Here is a 21,385-nt window from a genome sequence, read left to right as displayed (position 1 = left end):
TCCGTGGCCTGGGCAGGCGCGCCCCCGGGTGGCCAAGGCTGGGAGCGCAGCCATGTTCCTCTCTTGGCCAGGGCCGCTGCTCAGCGGGCCTCTTGCTTCCTCAGACCGGCAGGACCTGGAGCAGCCAGACAGGGTGGACATGCTGCAGGAGCCACTGCTTGAGGCACTGAAGGTCTATGTGCGGAAACGGAGGCCCAGCCGCCCACACATGTTCCCCAAGATGCTGATGAAGATCACAGACCTGCGAAGCATCAGTGCTAAGGGTAAGGTCCCCACACCCGGAGGGACATCCCGTGTGTCTGCTGGGGCTGGGCCCCAGCACCTGGCCCAGGCCCAAAGTCTTTGTGCCCATGAGGTGCTCCACTCACCTGGACCCCCCCCCATCCAGGTGACCCCCTACCTATGAGCCTCAAGGTGGCAGTGTCATCTTTGCCTGGTGGTTAAGGGCGGGGCTCTGGAGCCCGACCATGCAGGGGTGTGTCCTTGAGCAGGTCACACGACAGCTCTGAGCCTCAGTGCCCCACCCCAAGGTGTTTCAGAGTTCTGAGAGGTTGGTGGGAGAGTCCAGGGCACACAGCACTTAGGAAAGGCCCCGCATCACACCCGGGCCGTCTGACCCCAGCGCTGAGTTTGGAACCACTTTGCCCTGCTGCCCTTCAGGTGCGGGGGCTTCAGAGAGCTGGTTATGCCAAAGGGCTGAGCCCTGTGTTCAGTGCGGGAGCCTATATTGGTAGTATTGACCTTGCCACCCTCTTCCTGCTCCCTCCTGGGGCTGGAGGAGTGGGGCGGGCACCCTGACCCCTGTCCCTCCTTCCCTGCAGGGGCCGAGCGGGTGATCACGCTGAAGATGGAGATCCCGGGCTCCATGCCACCTCTCATCCAGGAAATGCTGGAGAACTCAGAGGGCCTGGACACTCTGAGCGGACAAGCGGGGGGCGGGGGGCGGGACGGGGGCGGCCTGGCCCCGCCGCCTGGCAGCTGCAGCCCCAGCCTCAGCCCCAGCTCGAACAGAAGCAGCCCGGCCACCCACTCCCCGTGACTGCCCACGCCCCGTGGACTCGGCCCTTGCCCCACGCCCTGGCTTTTCTCTGCCTTTCTACCAACCATGCGACCCCCGCCGGCCCTGCCCCCCACCCGTCCTCCCTTCCCCGGGGGCCGGGAGAGCGGAGGCCGCGATGATTCTTCGGACAGAGGCCCGGGCCTGCGATGGACCGCCCGCCCGCTCCTGCAGCCTGGGCTGACGTCAGGGTCAAGGCCACGAACTGCGTGCGGACCCCTGGGCCCGGGCCTCCGGATGGGGCCTGGGGGCCTCGCGTTCATCAAGACACCCCTCTGCCCACCTCGCCACATCTTCATCACCAGCAAATGCCAGGACCTGGCTCCCCCATCCTCAGAACTCGCAAGCCATTGTCCCCCTGTTGGGGAACCCCCCCCTGCCTTGGTTGGTGACAGAGGGGTGGGCCAGGGGTGGGGGCTTCCCCCTGTACATACTCTGCCATACCAACCCCCAGGTATTAATTCTCGCTGGTTTTGTTTTTATTTTAATTTTTTTTTTTTTGGTTTTGATTTTTTTAATAAGAATTTTCATTTTAAGCACATTTATACCGAAGGAATCTGTGCGGTGTATTGGGGGGAGCTGGATCCAGAGCTGGAGTGGGGTGGGTCCTGGGGGAGGGGAAACGGCTCAGAGGGGGCTCCCACCCTCTCCATGTCCCCGTGCCCCCTAAGCCCCCCTCCTCAGCCTCTTCCTCCTCAGTTTTCTCTTTGAAACTGTGAAGTACTAACTCCGAGGCCTGCCCCCCCTTCTCTCTCTGCCTAACCACTGGGCGTGGGCAGTTTTGGGGGATCCCGGGAGGTGGAACCTCACCCAAGAGATGGGTAAGCGAGGGGGCCCTCAGAACAGACAAGCGTGTGTTTCTCAGCCCTGTGTCCTTGGCAGAGCTGCTCCCCATCAGGGCCCGCGTCATCTAAGCCCTCCAGCGCCCCCTGTGAAGGGGCTGGCCAGGGGGTCCGAGCCGCCCCCACCCCCCAGCCTCACAGCCACCAGCACCGCCCGCAGGGCCCCCAGACACACACACACACACACACACACATACACACACACACAGTGGACAGACGGGCTGACAGACACACGTGGCCCGGGTTCCTCCATTTCCCTGGCCTGTCCCCCCGACCCTCCACCAGCACCCCCTCCTTACCCCGCAGGACGGGCCTACAGGGGGTCTCCTCCCCTCACCCCTGCACCCCCGGGCTGGGGGAGCTGGCTCTGCCCTGCCCTCCTTGCCCGGGGTTGGGGTCTCAGCCCCCCAGAGCCCGCTGGTGCACCTGTTACTGTTGGACTTTCCACTGAGATCTACTGGATAAAGAATAAAGTTCTATTTATTCTACACGTGCCTTTAAGCCTCGCTGCCTCGCCGCCTTTTCTTGGTGTCTGGGCAGGGGGCTGGGGGTCAGAAATGGGCACTGGGGGCCAAGCTACCTTCGGGGCCTGACTTGCTGGGCTGGGTTTTTTTTTTTTTAATTTTTCCCTTTCTTTTAATGCCCCTGTGGCATATGGAGTTCCTGGGCCCAGACATCAGATCTGAGCTACTGTGCTGGGCCGGGGATTGAACCTGTGTCCCAGCGCTCCAGAGACACTACCAATCCTGTTGCGCCACAGGGAGAACTCCTGGGCTGTGGGGTCCTTGGAGACGGAAGGAGATGGGCCTGCCCTTGGGAAGCCTTTGGTCTAGGGCCCTACGAAGCCCCCGTGAAAGACCCTCAGTTATGGGGGTGGGGAGACCCTAGTTGGAGGGAGAAAGCCAGCCCTGGCCCTCAGAGAGTCCCCAGCTTTTGGGAAGCCAGAGGCTGGGTTTGGGGGCCACTTAGTGGCAGAGGAGTTCTGTTTTTGGAGTGGCTGCAGATGACCTTCTTGGTGGGAGTGACAGTTGGCACTGGGTCCGGGGCTCACTGCAATCTAACAAGAACTCAGGGTGGGGACGGATGCTGGGGAGGCCAGCCAGTCATCCCTCTGCCTCCACGAAGAACTGTCCTGCCCTCCCCTGTCCACCCGTAAGGTCACTGTGGGTAGGAGGCACAGAGGACAGACAGGTGACAGGGAACCTGGATGCTCCAGATTGAAAGGATGGACTGTGGCAGGTCTTGAGGGGCCTCAGGAGCCAGTTTTACCCCCCATTACACTGCTCAAGTCCCAGAGAGAGCAGTGCATTTGCTCAGGGTCACACAGCAAGTTAGCGGCAGATCAGGGAGCCGTACTGAGGGCTCCCACCTCTCAGCCAGGGGAGACTTGGATCCCTGAAGCCCCCAGAGAAGTGTCAGGCACCGAAGTCTGGTGGGGTCTGGGAGGCGGCTGCAGAGGCTAGGTTTGGAGAAGGTTAGCTGGGCGTCGAGGCAGGAAGAGATTCCTGGGCAGGAAGGGTCCCCGCCTGCGATTTCTACTTCAGCCATCAGGTGGCGCCAGCTTCCTGATTATGTCACGTCTGGCCCAGGCTGGAGCGGGTGCTGAGGACTGGCTCTTCCTTTAGCAAATATTTTCTAACTCTTTATGAACCTGAAAGAAACTTCATAACATACCTACATACATGCTTTAAAAAATCACTAGGCTCTCCGGAGCTCCCGTCGTGGCGCAGTGGTTAACAAATCCGACTAGGAACCATGAGGACGCAGGTTTGATACCTGGCCTCGCTCAGTGGGTTGAGGATCCGGCGTTGCCCTGAGCTGTGGTGTAGGTCGCAGACGCGGCTCGAATCCCAAGTTGCTGTGGCTGTGGTGTAGGCCGGCGGCTACAGCTCCGATTCGACCCCTAGCCTGGGAACCTCCATATGCTGCAGGAGCGGCCCAAAAAATGGCAAAAAGACAAAAAAAAAAAAAAAAAGAAGAAGAAGATCAGAAGCTATTCCGTACAAGAAACCCAGGAAACCCAGGAGATGGAGTTCCCATCGTGGCTCAGTGGTTAACGAACCTGACTAGGAATCAGGAGGTTGCAGGAGGAATCAGGAGGTTGCTCAGTGGGTTAAGGATCCGGTGTTGCCGTGAGCTGTGGTGTAGGTCATGGCTCAGATCTCGAGTTACTGTGGCTCTGGCGTAGGCTGGCAGCTACAGCTCCGATTAGACCCCTAGCCTGGGAATCTCCATGTGCCACAGGAGCAGCCCTAGAAAAGGCAAAAAGACCAAAAAAAAAAAAAAAAAAAGAAAAAGAAAAAGAAAAAGAAACCCAGGAGAGTTAAAGAGTGTTAGTGGTGCTGAAATAAAAAACTGATCATGAATAATAAAACCACATACGAAGATTCCCCAAACTAAACCTTTAAGGTTTTATATGTAAAACAAAGTCAGGTTTTAGCCTCAGGTAATTATAAAGAGCTTGTTCACTACATAAATGTCAGTGGGACATTCTAAAATCATGTGCGACAGGTTTTTTTTTGGCCACACCCCCTGCATATGGACGTTTCCCCAGCCGGGGCTTGAACCTGTGCTGCCGAAGAGACAATGCTGGATCCATAACCTGCTGCACAGCAGCAGGAACTCCCTGACAATTCTATATTGTGGGGGGACATCTTGGCATTCCTAGCCCCTGCCCGCCAAATGCCAACAGACTCCCCTTCGTTGTGATGACTAAAGCAGTAATCCCTCTTTTTCTTTTTTTTATTTTTAGGGCTGCACCCAAGGCATATGGAGGTTTCCTGGCTAGGGGTCCAATCAGAGCTACAGCTGCCGGCCACAACAACACCAGATCGGAGCTTCGTCCGTGGTCTACACCATAGCTCAGAGCAACACTGTATCCTTAAGCCACTGAACGAGGCCAGGGATCGAACCTGCAACCTCATGGTTTCTAGTCAGATTCATTTCCGCTGAACCACGATGGGAACACCCAGTGAGCCTCACATTTTACAAAGCACCCCTTTGTGATGGTAACTTTGCTGCTGGGACTGGTGGAGCTTGAGGTTGCCCTGGATGATTTGAAGTCCATCACGGTAGAGTTTCTCATACAAGGCACAAGTGACAAGGGCTGGGAATGGTTTGTTGTGAGGGACCATCCCATGCACTATAGGATGTTTAGCAGCATCCCTGGCTTCTAGCCACTAGTTGCACCTTTCTGCAAGCTGTGACAGCCTGCAGACATTGCTAAATGTTCCCTGGTAGGGGGGAACGGCCCCCAGTTGAGAACCACTGCTGTGGCATCTGGTCATCCAGGGCTGACTTGTGCTTTGCCTATGAGAGCACAGGGCAGAGGCATTTAACAAGGCCCGGAGCAGGGCTAGGAAGGCTTCCTGGAAGAAGTGACTCCCCTCCCAGTTAAATCTCTAAGGGGAAGAGTTAGCCAGGTGGGACACAGAGGTGATAAAAACTTGTGATCAGAAACTGTCATTTGTTCTTTTTTTGTTGTTTTGTTTTGCTTTGCTTTTTAGGGCTGCACCTGTGGCATATGGAGGTTCCCAGGCTAGGGGTTGAATTAGAGCTATGGCTGCCAGCCTAGGCCACAGTCACAGTAACACAGGATCTGAGCTGTGACTGGGACCTATACCACAGCTCGTGGCAACATCAGATCCTCAACCCCCTGAGCGAGGCCAGGGATCAAACCCGCAACCGTATGGTTCTTAGTCGGATTCGCTTCCACTGCACCACAAGGGGAACTCCCACTCTGTGTTTTAACTATTTTGGGTGTTGGTTTAAATGGTTGGAGAGGCTGGGATGGGCTCAGGTCAAGGCCAATTCAGGAGGTGGACTTGATCCTGAGGGATTGGTGGGAGTGAAGGATTTTAAGCCTGTGGGTGAGATATTGAGATTAGAATGGCAGGAGCAGAGGCTGAGGGAAAGGACTACTCCAGGCCAATGGTGACAGCGGCCCCTGGGCAGCCTCCGAAGACGTGGAGAAGAGCAGACGAGAGAGTAGGAAATGCTGGAGTTCCCTGGTGGCTCAGCGGGTTAAGGATCCAGCGTTATCACTGCTGTGGCTTGGGTTGGATCCCTGGCCTGGGAACTTCCGCATGCCATGAGTGCAGCCAAAGAAAACAAAAAACCAAAAACCAGCAGCCACTCACCACGGATGGAGGCTGGTCCAAGCTGAGATGTGCTCCAAGCACAGAACACGCTCCAGACTTCAAAGACTTCGTACAAAACCAAAAATGCAAAGCATCTGCTTAACCATCTTTTTTTTTTTTTTTTTGCCTCGCCCAAGGCAAGTGGAAGTTCCTGGGTCAGGAATCCAACCCGCACCACAGCACAGACCCAAGCTGCGGCAGTGACAAGGCTGGATCCTTAACCTACTGCACCACAGGAAAACTCCTCAATGCTTTGTTATATTGGTGGTGTGTTGAAATAATATTTTGGATATATTGGGTGAAAGAAAATATATTACTACATATGGGACAGGTAACCCCTGAGGGCATAAGTAGGGGGATTCCAGGAGTTCCCGCTGTGGCGCAATGAGATTGGCAGCGGCTTGGGAGTGCTGGGATGCAGGTTCGATCCCTGGCCTGGCACAGAGGATCCAGGGTTGCTGCGGCTTAGTTTGAGGCTGCAGTCGGATCTGATCCCTGGAGCTCCACAGGCCGCGGGGTGGCCAAAAGAAAAGAAAGAAAAAGGAAAGACCCTTCCAGCTGCTGTCTGGCGTCTAGGCGGGGAAGCAGGCAAGCTGAGGAAAGAGGAGTAAAGCAACGGACAGAGAGGGACTGGCCAAGGACACCAAAGAAAATTGGCCCAGGGGCGCCCTGGCAGCTGCTTAGAAGGGTCTGGTGAAGCCCACAGGACTACATGATGGCCCATGGATTTTTCACTTGCTTACAGCAAGCAGCCCCACTGGGGCCCTGAAGGAGGAAGTAGATGGAGGCCGAGGAGAGACAGGAGGCAGCCGTGTAGACAGTTCCTTGTAATTCCCCAGGGGGAAAGAGGGTGCTGGCTGCAGGAAAATGCAGGGCCAGGAGCACGTGTGGGGAGGAGGTTTTTTTTTTTTTTTGAGGATTTTGGGGGGCTGGGATAAGCAGCAGGGTAAGGAAGAGAAAATCCTGACCTCTGACCCCGCCTTGCCCAGACCGCAAGGTCAAGAGTGTAGATGGTGCCCACGGGCCCCACCAGACCGAGCCCCCTCCACCGCCCGGACTGAAGGGTGGCCTCCCCCCACTTCCTGCGGGGGCTCCATCAGGAGCGGAGATCTTCTCATGAGGCCCCTGCAGGTGGGGGGGCCACAGGGGCTGCTCTGGCACTGGACCCTGGCCACCCACAGAGTGCATGTCAGAGACACACAGGGCTCACACAGATGTGCCCACACATACACACACATAGCACTCACACGGGGTAGGCACATACACATGCACAGAGAGCACGCACGGGATGGACACATGCTCACGCACATGTTTGCACACCCAGAGCTCACGCAGGTTTTACGTCTGCCTGGGGAGACAGCTTACACCATGGATACATGTGTCAACATGTGCATGTGTGTGTGCGCAGAGGCAGAGAGGCCGCACTGAGGTGGTGCCTCAGTCTGAACCAGGAGAGGCCTCGGGGAGCTGGTATGGCACGTGTTTTCATTCCCAGTAAACAACTGGGTCTCCACGGCAAACTCCACTTTCCACTAGCTCTGTCCTCTCCTGTCCTCTTTCTCTCAGGCCCCCTGGCCGCTTTCCTGTCTACCTGGACCAGCCTTAGTTCATTTGATGCCACCCGGCTCAGCTGGCAAGTGTGAATGCTGCCTGGCAGGTGTGCCCCCTACGTGGCATCTGCCTTGAGTGGGGTGCCCTGCGAACAGTTGGTGCAGAGTCACCTCTCGCTCTGGGGTGGTGGGGTCCAGCTTCTGACCTCACTCCCTGCCGGAGGCAGTTCTAGATGGCTAGGTCCTGGCGGACAGTGGCCAGCGACACCTGGCTGCGGCCGCTGCCCCTCTCGCTGTCGCTGGCCGGCGACTGGTGCGCATAGGCAGGCGGCGGGTATGGGTCTGGATCCCGGGCCGAGCGCCGGGCCGGCAGGGCCGGCAGGGCGGGCAGGGCGGGCGACGGCGGCGGGAGCAGCTGCTGAGCCTTCTCATGCGCGCGGTTGCAGAGATTGTCGCGCTCTGCCGCCTGGCGACAGCGGCCGGCGCGCGGGTGGCCCTTCCAGAGCAGGTGGCCGAGCTCGACCACGCTGAGCAGCGCCGAGAGCAGCCCCACCGCGAAGTAGAAGACCACGAAGACGGTCTTCTCGGTGGGCCGGCTCACGAAGCAATCCACCGTGTGTGGGCACGGGGGGCCGGTGCACGCGAAGTGCGGGGCCACGCGGAAGCCGTAGAGCAGCGCCTGGCCCGCCAGGAAGGCCAGCTCGGCCAGGAGGCGCAGCGCCACGCTCAGCAGGTAGCAGCGGCGCGCGCGTCGGCCCCCGGGGCGCCCCGGGGTCCCCGGCTCACTGTCCGCGCCTCCCTGCTCCTTGCTGGCCCGGTGCATGGAGTAGATGACGAAGAGCACCGGGGGCGCCGAGAGCAGCAGGATGTGGAAGAGCCAGAAGCGGTAGTGGGAGATGGGGAAGGCGCGGTCGTAGCAGGTCTGGCGACAGCCTGGCTGCAGCGTGTTGCACACGAACTCCTCCTGCTCGTCCTCGAACACGGCGCCGCCCACCGTGGCCAGCACCAGGATGCGGAAAATCAGCATGACCACCAGCCACAGGCGGCCCACGAGCGGCGACTGCAGCTGCACGGCGTCCAGCAGCGAGCCGAGGAACGCCCACTCCCCCATGGCGCTGGGGACAGACACGGGGCGGGTAGTCAGAGGCCAGAAGGATCAGGGTCCCCAGCCCTCTGTGCCTGTCCAAGTGGGGTCGGTTAGATCTCCTCTAACTTCGAGGTGAGCCAGAGCCGGGGTTTAGCCGGGACTTTGTGCGAACAAAGGACTTAGCAAAGGGGCTGGGGGCGAGGGGTTAGTTGATACTCGGCTTGGAACCGATGGGGGCTGGGGAGACGCTCCACCCCGGGTCTCTAGTCAGACACCCATAAGCCCATCGGACCTTGGAGGTCAGCGCCCCCAGCCCCTGGCTGCATCTGTAGAAACAGAAACCCGGCAGCGCCCCCAAGTGCTCAAGGACGCTTTCCCTGGCAAGAGCGGTTTGGTACCCCAGGCTCGGTAAAGCCCCGGCCGGTGCAGGGCCCACCTCCTTCCTTCTCCGCCCACCGTTTCTCCGGCCCCTTTCTCTGCAGTCAGCGCCTCTCAGAATCGGGGCACGTACACAAAGTTAAACCCACTTCCAAAACTCTCTCAGGCTCCATTGTCCCAGGTGTCCCCTGCCATCTGACCCCAGTGTGGCAGGAATGCTGACCCACCTTCTCCTCCCTGGGGTCCCTGGGGTTCCTCTGCTTCCAGCCTCCCGTACCTCCCCAGAGCCTTCCCAACACCTCCCCCTACCGATGCCACAGGCTCTGGATGCCCCCGGACCCTCGCCTGACTCACTCACCCTGTAGCTGTCGCTGGGATGTCAGAGCTGAGCGAAGGACCCTGGGAGATGGCTGCGACCTGTTCCTCCTGGTCCCTCTTTCATTTTCCCTTTCGGATGTGGCCGGGATGGATGACAGGTCAGGATGGCTGAGAGGGGCTAGCTCTCCCCCTTCTCTTAAAGGGACAGGGTGACCCTGTTGGCTGGCTCCGCCCCCGGGAACAGACCCAGGGCCACGCCCCTTGCTGGGCTCTGCCAGCCCTCTCTTTCCATCCCCTTGCCCACCTGCACCCCACTCCAATCCCGCAGCTGTGTCTCCCACTGGAAATGAAGGAGGGGGTTAACCAGAGCTGCCCCCCTTATTGGGGGAACCAGGGGGCTCAAGGAAGCCCACCCCCAACAGACTCCTCCAAACTGGAAGACCTGATCCACTGTCAAGTGACTGTCCCTATGGAAGGAGGCCTTCAAGGCTAGAGGGAGGTTTGATGCTGGCATTGGGGGCACTGATATTTTAAGAGGCAGAAGACACCTGGTACCTCTGGTTTCAGCTCTGCCACTACTAACCTTGGATGAGTCACTCAGCTCCTCTGGGCCAGAGTCTCCTGGCTTGTCAACTGACCCCCAAGTTTCCTTCCTGCTCTGCGTCTTTTTTTTGTGGCCGTGCCTGAGGCATGTGGAAGTTCCCGGGCCAGGGATCGAACTCTGGCAACCGCAGCGACTCAAGCTGCAGCAGTGACAACACCAGATCCTTAACCCACTGTGCCACAAGGAAATTCCCCCCAGCTCTGCATCTTAATGCTAAGGTCCCAACTGTAATACAGAGAACAAAAAAGCCATGGCAGTTCCTGCTGTGGCCCCGCAGAAACGAACCCAGCTAGTATCCATGAGGACGCAGATTCAATCCCTGGCTTCACTCAGTGGGAGGGGGATCCGACATTGCTGTGAGCTGTGGTGTAGGTCACAGATGTGGCTCAGATCCTGCATTGCTGTGACTGTGGTGTAGACTGGCAGCTATAGCTCCAACTGGACCCCTAGCCTGGGAACCTCCATATGCCGCAGGTGCAGCCTTAAAAAGGAAAAAAGAAAAAAAGAAAAAAAGGAAGAAGAAAAAAAAGCCTGAGCCCAGAAAAATATCTCATATGGAAAAACATTAAGGTATCAAGAGTGTCTGGCTTTCATAGTTAAAGAAAAGCTTTTGCTTCTCTGCTGCTTTTCTGTAATTTCCAGATTTACTGTAATGAGCATGTCATTTTATAATGTGAAAAATAGAGAGAAGGGCTTCTTTCCCCCCATATGACTCTGAACTGAGTCACCTTCTTCTGCTCTAGGTGGCAGGAGAAGCTGTCCCATAGGGGAGGGGAGTTCAGATGACCAATGGTCACCTGAGTGGCCAGGGAGGGCCACTCCCAGGAGGACGTGTTTGCTTGTCCCCTCTGCCTTTCTGGGCATCTGCACAGCATTCCCCTCCCTCAGCTGTGCACCTGCTCCGAGCCAGGCCCTGTGCCTTGCCCATCACACCAATTAGCTCATGTAATCCCCCTGATGACCTTGGCAGGCAGGAAGCTGAAGGCTAAGCTGCTTGGTACAGCCACACAGCCAGAAAGAGCAGTTCCTGGCTTCATGCCCAGCCTCACTGGTTTAGAGCCCATGTTCTTTTTTTGGCTGAGCCTGCGGCATTCAGAAGTTCCTTGGCCAGGAATCGAACCTGCACCACAGCAGCGACCTGAGCCACAGGAGTGATGCCAGATCCTTAACCTAATGGATAACCTCCTTTTTTTTGTTTTTAGGGCTGGACCTGCAGCATATGGAGGTTCTCGGGATAGGGGTTGAATCTGAGCTGTAGCTGCCGGCCTATGCCACAGCCACAGCCATGCCAGATCCAAGCCGTATCTTTGACCTACAGCACAAATCACGGCAATGCCAGAGCCCTAACCCAATGAGTGGGGCCAGGGATCAAACCTGTGTCCTCATGGCTACTAGACAGACTCATTTCCGCTGAACCACGATGGGAACTCCCTTGGTGACACTATCTCTCCTCTTCAGCCATGGGAGGCCTGTGTGTTTTTCCATGTGCTGATGGGGACCCCTGGCCCCATTTCAAGAAGGGGTGGGAAATGTGTCCCTCAGCCACACTGGCTCAGGGGCCCAGCCCAGCCTGGAAAAACCCTAGGTTAATGCCTGGGAGTACTGGGGTTCCCTTGGGACTGGGCCTGGGTTGGGGGACAGCGGCCAGGACACAGTCCAAAGGAAAGCACGTGCTGGGGCCCATTCGAAAAACAGGATGTGGGTGGGGGTCCCCGCCGACCTCCCCACCCCCAACCTCCACCTGCTCCTGGCAAAGTTGCTCCCTGCCCCCTGCCCCCTGCCCCCAGCCATGGGGACTCAGGGACACACCTCATCTCCCCTGGAATGGTCCCTGCCCTGTCCTCATGGCCCCTGCCAGGTCAGGCCACCAGCCCAGCCTGGAAAAAAACCCATCAGACCAGACCTGTCTGCCTGTGGGGAGTGGAAAGCAGCAGACGTGGTGGGCTAGGGTGGGGCGGGGTGTGGAGCTCATGTTCACCCTGAGCCGTCCCCAGCCCCTGATACCGCAGGACCAGACACAGGAGACTCTACAATCTCTGGGGCCCAACCTCCTTCCTAGATAGCGCCATCCAGCCTGGGAGGTGTCGCTGATGCTGCCCAGAGCTGGCGACGCGTGGCCCCGTTCTTGGCCATTCTTGAGGGCTGGGGCTGGGCTCAGAGGCCCGTCCTGCCCAGGTCCACACGCAGTCTCTGTCCCTGGCCCGATGAGCTGTGGAGCCTCTTCCCACCTCCATCACGTTCGGACGCACACATGCCGCACACTCGTGTTTGAACCTGGTAAATCACTACCTGTGACATCATCAACACACGTGTCCCTTTAACATTTAGAAACATCTTTAGGGGAGTTCCTGTCGTGGCGCAGTGGTTAATGAATCCAACTAGGAACCATGAGGTTTCGGGTTCGGTCCCTGGCCTTGCTCAGTGGGTTAAGGATCCGGCGTTGCCGTGAGCTGTGGTGTAAGTTGCAGACGAGGCTCGGATCCCGCGTTGCTGTGGCTCTGGTGTAGGCCGGTGGCTACAGCTCCAATTAGACCCCTAGCCTGGGAACCTCCATATGCCGCGGGAGTGGCCCAAGAAATAGCAAAAAGACAAAAAAAAAAAAAAAAACTTTACATAAAAGCTGCCCTTTATTAATTGATTGATTGATTGTCTTTTTAGGGCTGCAACTGCGGCATATGGAAGTTCCCAGGCTAGGGGTTGAAATGGAGCTGCACCTGCTGGCTTATGCCACAGCCACAGCAATGCCAGATCCAAGCCACATCTGAGAGCTATGCCACAGCTTATGGCAATGCCAGGTCTTTTTTTTTTTTTTTTTTTTTTGTCTTTTTGCTATTTCTTTGGGCCACTCCCACGGCATATGGAGGTTCCCAGGCTAGGGGTCGAATCGGAGCTGTAGCCACTGGCCTATGCCAGAGCCACAGCAACGCAGGATCCGAGCCGAGTCTGCAACCTACACCACAGTCACGGCAACGCCAGATCCCCAACCCATTGAGTAAGGGCAGGGACTGAACCCGCAACCTCATGGTTCCTAGTCAGATTCGTTAACCACTGCGCCATGATGGGAACTCCGCAATGCCATATCTTTAAGTCACTGAGTGAGGCCAGGGATTGAACCTGCATCCTCATGGATGCTAGTCAGGTTCTTAACCCGATGAGCCACAAGGGGGACTCGCTAAATGCTGTCTTTTTTTTTTTTTTTTGCCTTTTCTAGGGCCGCTGCTGTGGTATATAGAGGTTCCCAGGCTGGGGTCGAATCAGAGCTGTAGCCGCCAGCCTACACCACAGCCACAGCAATGTGGGATCTGAGCTGCCTCTGAGACCTACACCACAGCTCAGGGCAATGCCGGATCCTTAACCCGCTGAGCAAGGCCAGGGATCGAACCCCCAACCCCATGGTTCCTAGTTGGATTCGTTAACCACTGAGCCACGATGGGAACTCTGCTAAATGCTGTCTTTTAGTGAGGTCTTTCCTAGAGGTCCTAACTGGAATTTAACCCCCTACTTCCTATCCTTTTTCTCAGCTCTATTTCCTTTGCGCTGACCGCTGTACAACACACTGTATATTCTTCTTCCTCTTCTCCTTCTTTTTATGGCTGCACCCACGGCATTTGGAAGTTCCCAGGCTAGGGGTGGAATCTGAGCTGGTGTTGCTGTGGCTTTGGCATAGGCGCTGCCAGCCTACTCCAAAACCACGGCAACATGGGATCTTTAATCCAATGAGCCAGGCCAGGGATTGAACCCGAATCCTTATGGACATTACATTGGGTTCTTCACCCGCTAAGCCACAACTGGCACTCCTGAATTACTCTTCTCTCTCTCTTTTTTTTTTTTTGTCTTAGAGCCGCACCCTCGGCATATGGAAGTTCCCAGGCTAGGGGCTGAATTGGAGCTGTAGCCGCAGGCCTACAACCACAGCCACAGCAACTTTGGAGTTTTAACCCACTGAGCAAGGCCAAGGATTGAACCTCTGTCCTCATGGATACAAGTCGAGTTCGTTACCTTTGAGCCACGATGAGAACTCCCTGAATTTTTCTTTTCTATCCCAGGGAACATCCATCTTTTCCATTAGCCTGTAAGCACCACGAGGGCAAGGATTTTTGGTGCTTTATTCACTGTCCTGCCCCCATCACCTAGAAGAGTTTGAACAGATGGTAGAAGATCAGCAAATATGGTGGGAAGGAGAATAGGTGAACCTGACTTGGGTGGGAGGGTTGCAAAGGGTTCAGACTTTCTCTGCCCCAAGGTGGTGAGGACGCTGCCAGGCCCCATGCCTCAGCAGCCCGCTCTGATCTCCGGGGCTTGTGATCACTAAAGTGGCCGATTCAGTCTGAGATTGACAATTGGAATGTCCAGTCCTGAGCAGAAACAAAAACTCCAAAATGGGTTAAGGGGGAAAATCTCTGGCCCCAGCTCAGCCAGAGCATGGAGAGTGAGGGGGTGAGGCGTTCTCCCTGTGGCTCAGCGGGTTAAGAACTGGACTAATATCCATGAGGATGCAGGTTCCACGATCCCTGGCCTTGCTCAGTGGGTTAAGGATCCACAAGCTGCAGCATAAGTCCAAGATGTGAGCTGATCCTGTATTGCTGTGGCTGAGGTGTAGGTGGGCAGCTGCAGCTCCAATTTGGCCCCTCGCCTGGGAACTTCCACATGCTGCAAGTGTGCCACCCCCCGCCCCCAACAAATGAGGTGATGAGGGCGGCGGGCAGGGCTGGTTCTCCCGAGTTCCTCCTCCTAGTCTACTGCAGCCCCGCCCCACCGATCTGCGTCGTTTCTGACCCTTTCCCCAGGCTTGAAAATCCTCCAGACCAGATGACCTTCTGTTCACTCGCCCCAGCTCTGTCTCTTCCTCTCATCCTCAGCCTTTGGCTCCCCGCAGCCCCTCAGGCTCTGTGGTTTTATCACCAGCTGGGACCTGCTTCCCTGTCTGGCCTTACCTCCTCCCTTGGCTCTATGATTATTAAAGATTATTTTGGCTGTAACAGCATAAATACCCAACAGCAGTTCAAACAAGAGAGAAGCTTGTGACTCTCGCACCTAAGAGAAGGAGGAGAGTGGGCAACTCTGTGTCCCAAGGTCCTCAGGGGAACTCCTCCCAAACCCCTCTCTGGATCTGGCCTCCTCCTCCCGGATCCACAGAGTCTATTTACATTCCAGGCGGTGGATGGAGAAAGGGATGAAGGTGAAAGAAACCAGCGCAAGGACATCTCGCTGAAAAGACCTGGGAACCTGCCACGTGACTGAGCTGCTGGCATATCATTGGCCAGGATGACCTTCCGCAAGGAAGCCTGGGAAACGTAATCTTTATTTTTCGCAAGGGAGCCTGGGAAATGGAATCATTAGTCCTTGCAAGGAGGAAGGGGAGCGTAAGCCTGGCTGTCGTGCATCTGCTTCTCGTATTATTGACCCTTCATGCTGGGACTCAGAGACTCGATTCCCGTCAAGGCGCCCCCATCAGCCGCTCCTGCACAGCTTCTCCTTGAGGAAAAGGGAGACCTCAGTCTTCCTTGTCCCCCTGTCCCCAGGTCCTTCCAAACCACCACACATCTGGGCCTTTATTCCCGTGCCTCTGCCCAGTCCTGTTTCCAATTTCTTGCTCTTGGGCCGAGGAGTCAATACGGCCAACTGGATGTCCCCATCTGGTCCCTTTTCCTCCATCTCACCCATTTCTAAGTTGTACATGTAGCAGCTTTGCACAGTAAGGATATTAACTGGGTCTGAGGGTGACTGGGCCCTGCAGGCAGGGGCATCTGAGAGACAAGGGGCATGGGAGTCCCTCTCCATCTCCCTAAAAGCTCAGAGTGAAGGACAGATGAGAGAAGCTGCTTTGGGATTGAGTGGGGAAGGGGATGGGTTTGAGTTAGCAAGAGGCCATTCAAGTCTGAATGGCCTGTTTATAAGTGAGATGAATATGCAACTGCGATCCTGCCAGAGGCCCTCTGACCTTCTCTCCACTACCCTGGGGCAGAAGCCAGGTCAGGTTAACTCAAGATCAGCTGATAGGCAAACCAGAGTGACTGCCTCCCTGAAAGCAATCCTCTCGGATCCAAAGGATTGCCCTCCACCAGGCCCTGGAAATTCACAAAAACTTACTAGTGGCAGAAGACAAAATCACTTGTGGACTCGGCGTCCTTTTTTCTGACTAAAATATCTTTTTCTGGGGTCAGGGGGCACCGCACCTGCAGCATATGGAAGTTCCCAGGCTAGGGGTTGAATCAGACCTGCAGCTGTCAGCCTATACCACAGCCACAGCCACACCATATTTGAGCTGTGTCTGTGACCTACACTACAGCTCACAGCCACATGGGATCCTTAACCCACTGAGCGAGGCCTGGGATTGAACCTGAGTCCTCATGGATACTAGTCAGGTTTATTTCCTGCTGAGCCACAGCTGGAACTCCCCAGCTAAATAAAATATCTTTTTCCACTCACTAGGATGTATTTGGGCCCCCTTGAGGCCAGTGAAGATATTGTCTCACACAAAAGAAACTGACTCCAAAAAGGAGGGAAAAATGATACAACTGCTTTGAAAATGTTTGTTAGTTCCTTAGGTAAGAGTATTCTAAATAACTGACAAATTCCACTTCTAGGTATTTACCTAAAAGAAATGAAAAAATATGTCTATAAAAGACTTGGGAGTTCCTTTGGGGCAGTGGGTTAAGTATCCACTGCTAAGTTAAGTTGTCACTGCTGTGGCTCGGATCACTGCTGAGGCACGGGTTCGACCCCTGGCCTGGGAACTTCCCCATGCCTCAGAAGCAGCCAAAAAAAGGATTTACGCTCTTGTGTTCATAATAGCTTTATCTGTAGTAGGCCCAAACTGGAAACAACCTAAATGTCCATCAACAGGTGAATGGATAAACAAATCCATACAATGGAATCATATTAAGCAATTAAAAAAAAGGAACAGTTGGAGTTCCCTTTGTGACAGAGTGGAAGTTAATCTGACTAGGAACCGTGAGGTTGCTGGTTTGATCCCTGGCCTTGCTCAGTGGGTTAATGATCTGCGTTGCTGTGGCTGTGGTGTAGGCCAGCAGCTACAGCTCTGATAAGACCGCTAGCCTGAGAACCTCTGAACAAGCAAAAAAAAAAAAAAATTTGACACATGCAACAATTATGGTTAAATTTCAAAAACATTATGGGAGTTCCCGTTGTGGCGCAGTGGTTAACGAATCCGACTAGGAACCATGAGGTTGCGGGTTCGGTCCCTGCCCTTGCTCAGTGGGTTAATGATCCGGCGTTGCCGTGAGCTGTGGTGTAGGTTGCAGACGCGGCTCGGATCCCACGTTGCTCTGGCTCTGGCGTAGGCCGGTGGCTACAGCTGTGATTCAACCCCTGGCCTGGGAACCTCCATATGCCGCGGGAGCGGCCCAAGAAATAGCAACAACAACAACAACAACAAAAAAACCAAAACATTACGATGCCGAGTGAAAGGAGCCAGACACACAAACATACTCTGATGATGTATGAAGTTCTAGAATATGTAAAACTAACCATAATGGTAGAAATCAGGCCAGTGTTTGGAGTTAGGGTTTGAAGAGATACAGAACTTTTTGGGGTGCTAGAACTATTTTCTTTCCTTTTTGTCTTTTGTCTTTTTAGGGCCACACCTGTGGCCTGTGGAGTTTCCCAGGCTGGGGGTCTAACTGAAGCTGCAGCTGCTGGCCTACGCCACAGCCACAGCAATGCCAGATCCAAGCCACGTCTGCGAACCACACCACAGCACATGGATCCTCAACCCACTGAGCGAGGCCAGAGTTCGAACCTGCAACCTCATGGTTCCTAGTCAGAATCATTTCTGCTGCACCAAGACAGGACCCCGAAATGTTTTCTATCTTGATTGTGACGGTGGTTATGCAGAGTATGCATTTGTCAAAAGTCATCAATGTGTATAGAGTGGGTGCATTTTAGGTATGTAAATTATACTTCAATAAAGTTGATTTCAAAAGAAAAGTTCTATCAACTATAATAGAAAAAATAAAAATCATTAATAAAAAAAGTGAGGGAGTTACCAATGTGGCACAGTGGGTTAAGAACCTGACTGGTTTTTTTTTTTTTTTTTTTTTTCTTTTTTGCCATTTCTTGGGCCTCTCCCGCGGCATATGGAGGTTCCCAGGCTAGGGGTTGAATCACAGCTGTAGCCACCGGCCTACACCAGAGCCACAGCAACGCGGGATCTGAGCCAAATATGCAACCTACACCACAGCTCACGGCAACACCGGATCCCTAACCCACTGAGCAAGGGCAGGGACCGAAGCCGCAACCTCATGGTTCTTAGTCGGATTCGTTAACCACTGAGCCACAACGGGAACTCCCAGGATGTGGGTTTGATCCCCTTCCTCACTCAGTGGGTTAGAGATCCGGTGTTGCCACAGGCTGTGGTGTAGGTCACAGATGCGGCTTGGATCCTTCGTTGCTGTGGCTGTGGTGTAGGCCGGCAGCTGCAGCTCCGATTGGACCCCTAGCCTGGGAGCCTCCATATGCCGCGGGTGCGGCCATAAAAAGAAAAAGAAAAAAGAAAGGAAAAGTGAATGTTGGTCTGCAGTGAAATGCTTTTGCAGGAGTGACGGGAGGGAGGAGACTCTCTAAGTCATCACTACACCTTTCCCTCCGCTGCTCTGGACAAGCTTTCCTCCTCTTCTTCCTTCACCCCCATGTGCCCCCTACTCCCCAGTGGTCATACTACCCCCTGTACAACTCCCTCTTTCCCATTCTTTACGAAATAGAGCAATTTGGCTTGTTCCCACAATCTGAGTTTAATGTCTGAAGGTGGCTTTTGTGCACAAAATCAATATCCTTGGGTTTGAACTTATATTCAATAATTTATTAAAACAGGAGTTCTCGGAGGAGTTCCCGTCGTGGCGCAGTGGTTAACGAATCCGACTAGGAACCATGAGGTTGCGGGTTCGGTCCCTGCCCTTGCTCAGTGGGTTAACGATCCGGCGTTGCCGTGAGCTGTGGTGTAGGTTGCAGACGCGGCTTGGATCCCTCGTTGCTGTGGCTCTGGCGTAGGCCAGTGGCTACAGCTGTGATTCAACCCCTAGCCTGGGAACCTCCATATGCCGCGGGAGCGGCCCAAGAAGTAGCAACAACAACAACAACAACAACAACAACAAAAATTATTAAAACAAAAACAATTTAACTTTTTCCTTTTAAGCCTTCAACTTATACATTTTGTTATCCTATTTATACATTTAATATAAATTCTTTTTTTCAGGCCCGCGCCTGCGGCATATGGAGGTTTCCAGGCTAAGGGTTGAATTGGAGCTGTAGCCACTGGCCTACACCACAGCCACAGCAACGCCTGATCTGAGCCGCGTCTGCGAACTACACCAAAGCTCACGGCAACACTGGATCCTTAACCCACTGAGCAAAGCCAGGGATCAAACCCACAAGCTCATGGTTCCTAGTTGGATTCGTTTCTGCTGCGCCACGACAGGGACTCCAAAAAATTTTTTTATTAAAGTGTAGTTGATTTACAGTGTTGTGCCAATTTCTGCTGTACAGCATAGTGACTCAGTCATATATATATATATATATATATGTATGTATATATGCACATTCCCTTTTTTTAATTAAAAAAATTTTTTTTTTTGCTTTTTTAGGGCTGCACCAGTGGCTTACGGAAGTTCCCAGTCTAGTGATCAAATAGGAGCTGCAGCTGCTGGCCTACACCACAGCTACAGATCCAAGCAGCACTTGATCCTTAACCTACTAAATGGGGCCAGGGATCGAACCCAAGTCCTCATAGATGCTGTTGGGGTTTGTTGCTGCTGAGCCACAATGGGAGCTCCCATTCCTTTTTTTATTATCTCCATCATGGTCTATCCCAAGAGATTGGATAGTGTTCCCTGCGAGCTAAATCTCTTAAAGTGAGAATTGCTCTGACAAAGAGCTTGACCTTTTTGACCAGGTTCTGGTGAAATGGCTCCCATCTCTTTTTTTTCAGTGCCGTGCCAGCGGCAATATGGAGGTTCCCAGGCTAGAGGTCTAATTGGAGCTACACATGCCAGCCTACACCACAGCCACAGCAACGCCGGATCCTTAACCCACTGAGCAAGGCCAGGGATCGAACCCGCAACCTCATGGATACTAGTAGGGTTTGTTAACCACTGAGCCATGATGGGGACTCATCTTCTAGTACTTTTCATGTTTTGTTTTTGACGTTTAAATAGTCTGTTTGAACTTAACCTTTGTGTAATATGTGAGGGAGGAGTTAGATTTTTCTAATATATTTTTTTCTAAATGATTAGCCAGTTGCCCCAGTATGATTTTTTTTTGTTTTGTTTTGTTTTTTTGTTTTGTGTCTTTTTGCTATTTCTTGGGCCACTCCCGTGACATATGGAGATTCCTAGGCTAGGGGTCAAATCGGAGCTGTAGCCACCGGCCTACGCCAGAGCCACAGCAACACAGGATCCGAGCCGTGTCTGCAACCTACACCACAGCTCACAGCAACGCGGGATCGTTAACCCACTGAGCAAGGGCAGGGACCAAACCTGAAACCTCTTGGTTCCTAGCTGGATTCGTTAACCACTGCGCCACCACAGATAATCAAGTAGTTGACCAGGCTGTCAAAATATTGTTAAAATAGGAAATCATTTAAAAAAAAAAAAAAAAAAAAAAAAAGACGTTTAAGAGTTCCCTGGTTGTACAGGGGGTTAAGGATGCAGTGTTATCATTGCTGTGGCCCAGTTTTGATCCCTGGCTTGGGAATATTTTTAGGGCCGCACCTGGAGCAAATGGAAGTTCCCAGGCTAGGGGTGTAATTGAAGCTTCAGCCACTGGCCTACGCCACAGCCACAGCAAGGCAGGATCCAAGTCTCATCTGCACCTACACCGCAGCTCACCGAAACACTGAATCCTTAATCCTCGAAGCAAGGCTAGGGATCAAGCCCACATCCTCATGGATACTAGTCAGATTTGTTTCCACTGCACCACATGGGGAACTCCTGGCCTGGGAATTTCTGCATGCTGCAGGTGTGGCCAAAAAAAAGTTTACATTTATAACTATTTATTGATGTAGGGCCAAGGCCTTTGGAGTGTTAAGGAGATGACTTTAGTACCTATGTTTAAAATCCCAGGAAAAACCTGGTTGGCCCACGATTAGGTCATGGTGTTGATCTCTCAGACCTTTCACTTTGGCCAAGAGCTGTCGGGCACATTAGAAAGTGATCAGAATGGTCCCCCAAACTATTTTACAGTGAATAGTCAAGAGGTATATATTTTATTTTTATTTTTTTGTCTTTTCTAGTCCTTAACCCACTGAGGGAGGCCAGGGATCGAACCCGCAACCTCATGGTTCCTAGTCAAATTCGTTAACCACTGAGCCATGACGGGAACTCCAAGAGGTATATATTTTAGATAAAGAAAGGGTATACTGCAGGGGGAAAAAGATGGGCAAGAATCATGGGTT

The 21,385-nt window shown here is 54.0% G+C and overlaps 2 protein-coding genes across 4 annotated transcripts in view; one reads left to right on the top strand and one right to left on the bottom strand.

Annotated features, from left to right (window-relative positions):
• RARA (retinoic acid receptor alpha) overlaps window positions 1–2,389 on the top strand; it is a 38,311-nt gene extending 35,922 nt beyond the window's left edge. For all 3 annotated transcript variants that reach the window (XM_003131474.6, XM_021067021.1, XM_003131473.4), the window contains 2 exons: window positions 105–263; window positions 822–2,389. In XM_003131474.6, coding sequence (XP_003131522.1) covers window positions 105–263; window positions 822–1,039 — 377 coding nt within the window. In that variant the 3' untranslated portion in view covers window positions 1,040–2,389. The remainder of the gene's footprint in view (window positions 1–104; window positions 264–821) is intronic.
• On the bottom strand, window positions 5,600–9,526 carry GJD3 (gap junction protein delta 3). The gene is made up of 2 exons (XM_013980984.2): window positions 9,412–9,526; window positions 5,600–8,703 (listed from the first exon to the last, which is right to left on the bottom strand). Exon 2 carries the CDS (start codon window positions 8,697–8,699, stop codon window positions 7,818–7,820), a length of 882 nt encoding a protein of 293 aa, XP_013836438.1. The 5' UTR covers window positions 8,700–8,703; window positions 9,412–9,526; the 3' UTR covers window positions 5,600–7,817.

This window comes from Sus scrofa, chromosome 12 (assembly GCF_000003025.6).
Source record: "Sus scrofa isolate TJ Tabasco breed Duroc chromosome 12, Sscrofa11.1, whole genome shotgun sequence".
In the NCBI taxonomy this organism is placed as follows: Eukaryota; Metazoa; Chordata; class Mammalia; order Artiodactyla; family Suidae; genus Sus; species Sus scrofa.
Note: the sequence above shows the minus strand (reverse complement) of the source record. Positions and strands in the feature narration are given on the sequence as shown.

What these genes read in the sequence shown, in the direction of transcription:
- GJD3 (XM_013980984.2), bottom strand. Translation starts at nt 8,699, where the DNA reads ATGGGGGAGTGGGCGTTCCTCGGCTCGCTGCTGGACGCCGTGCAGCTG.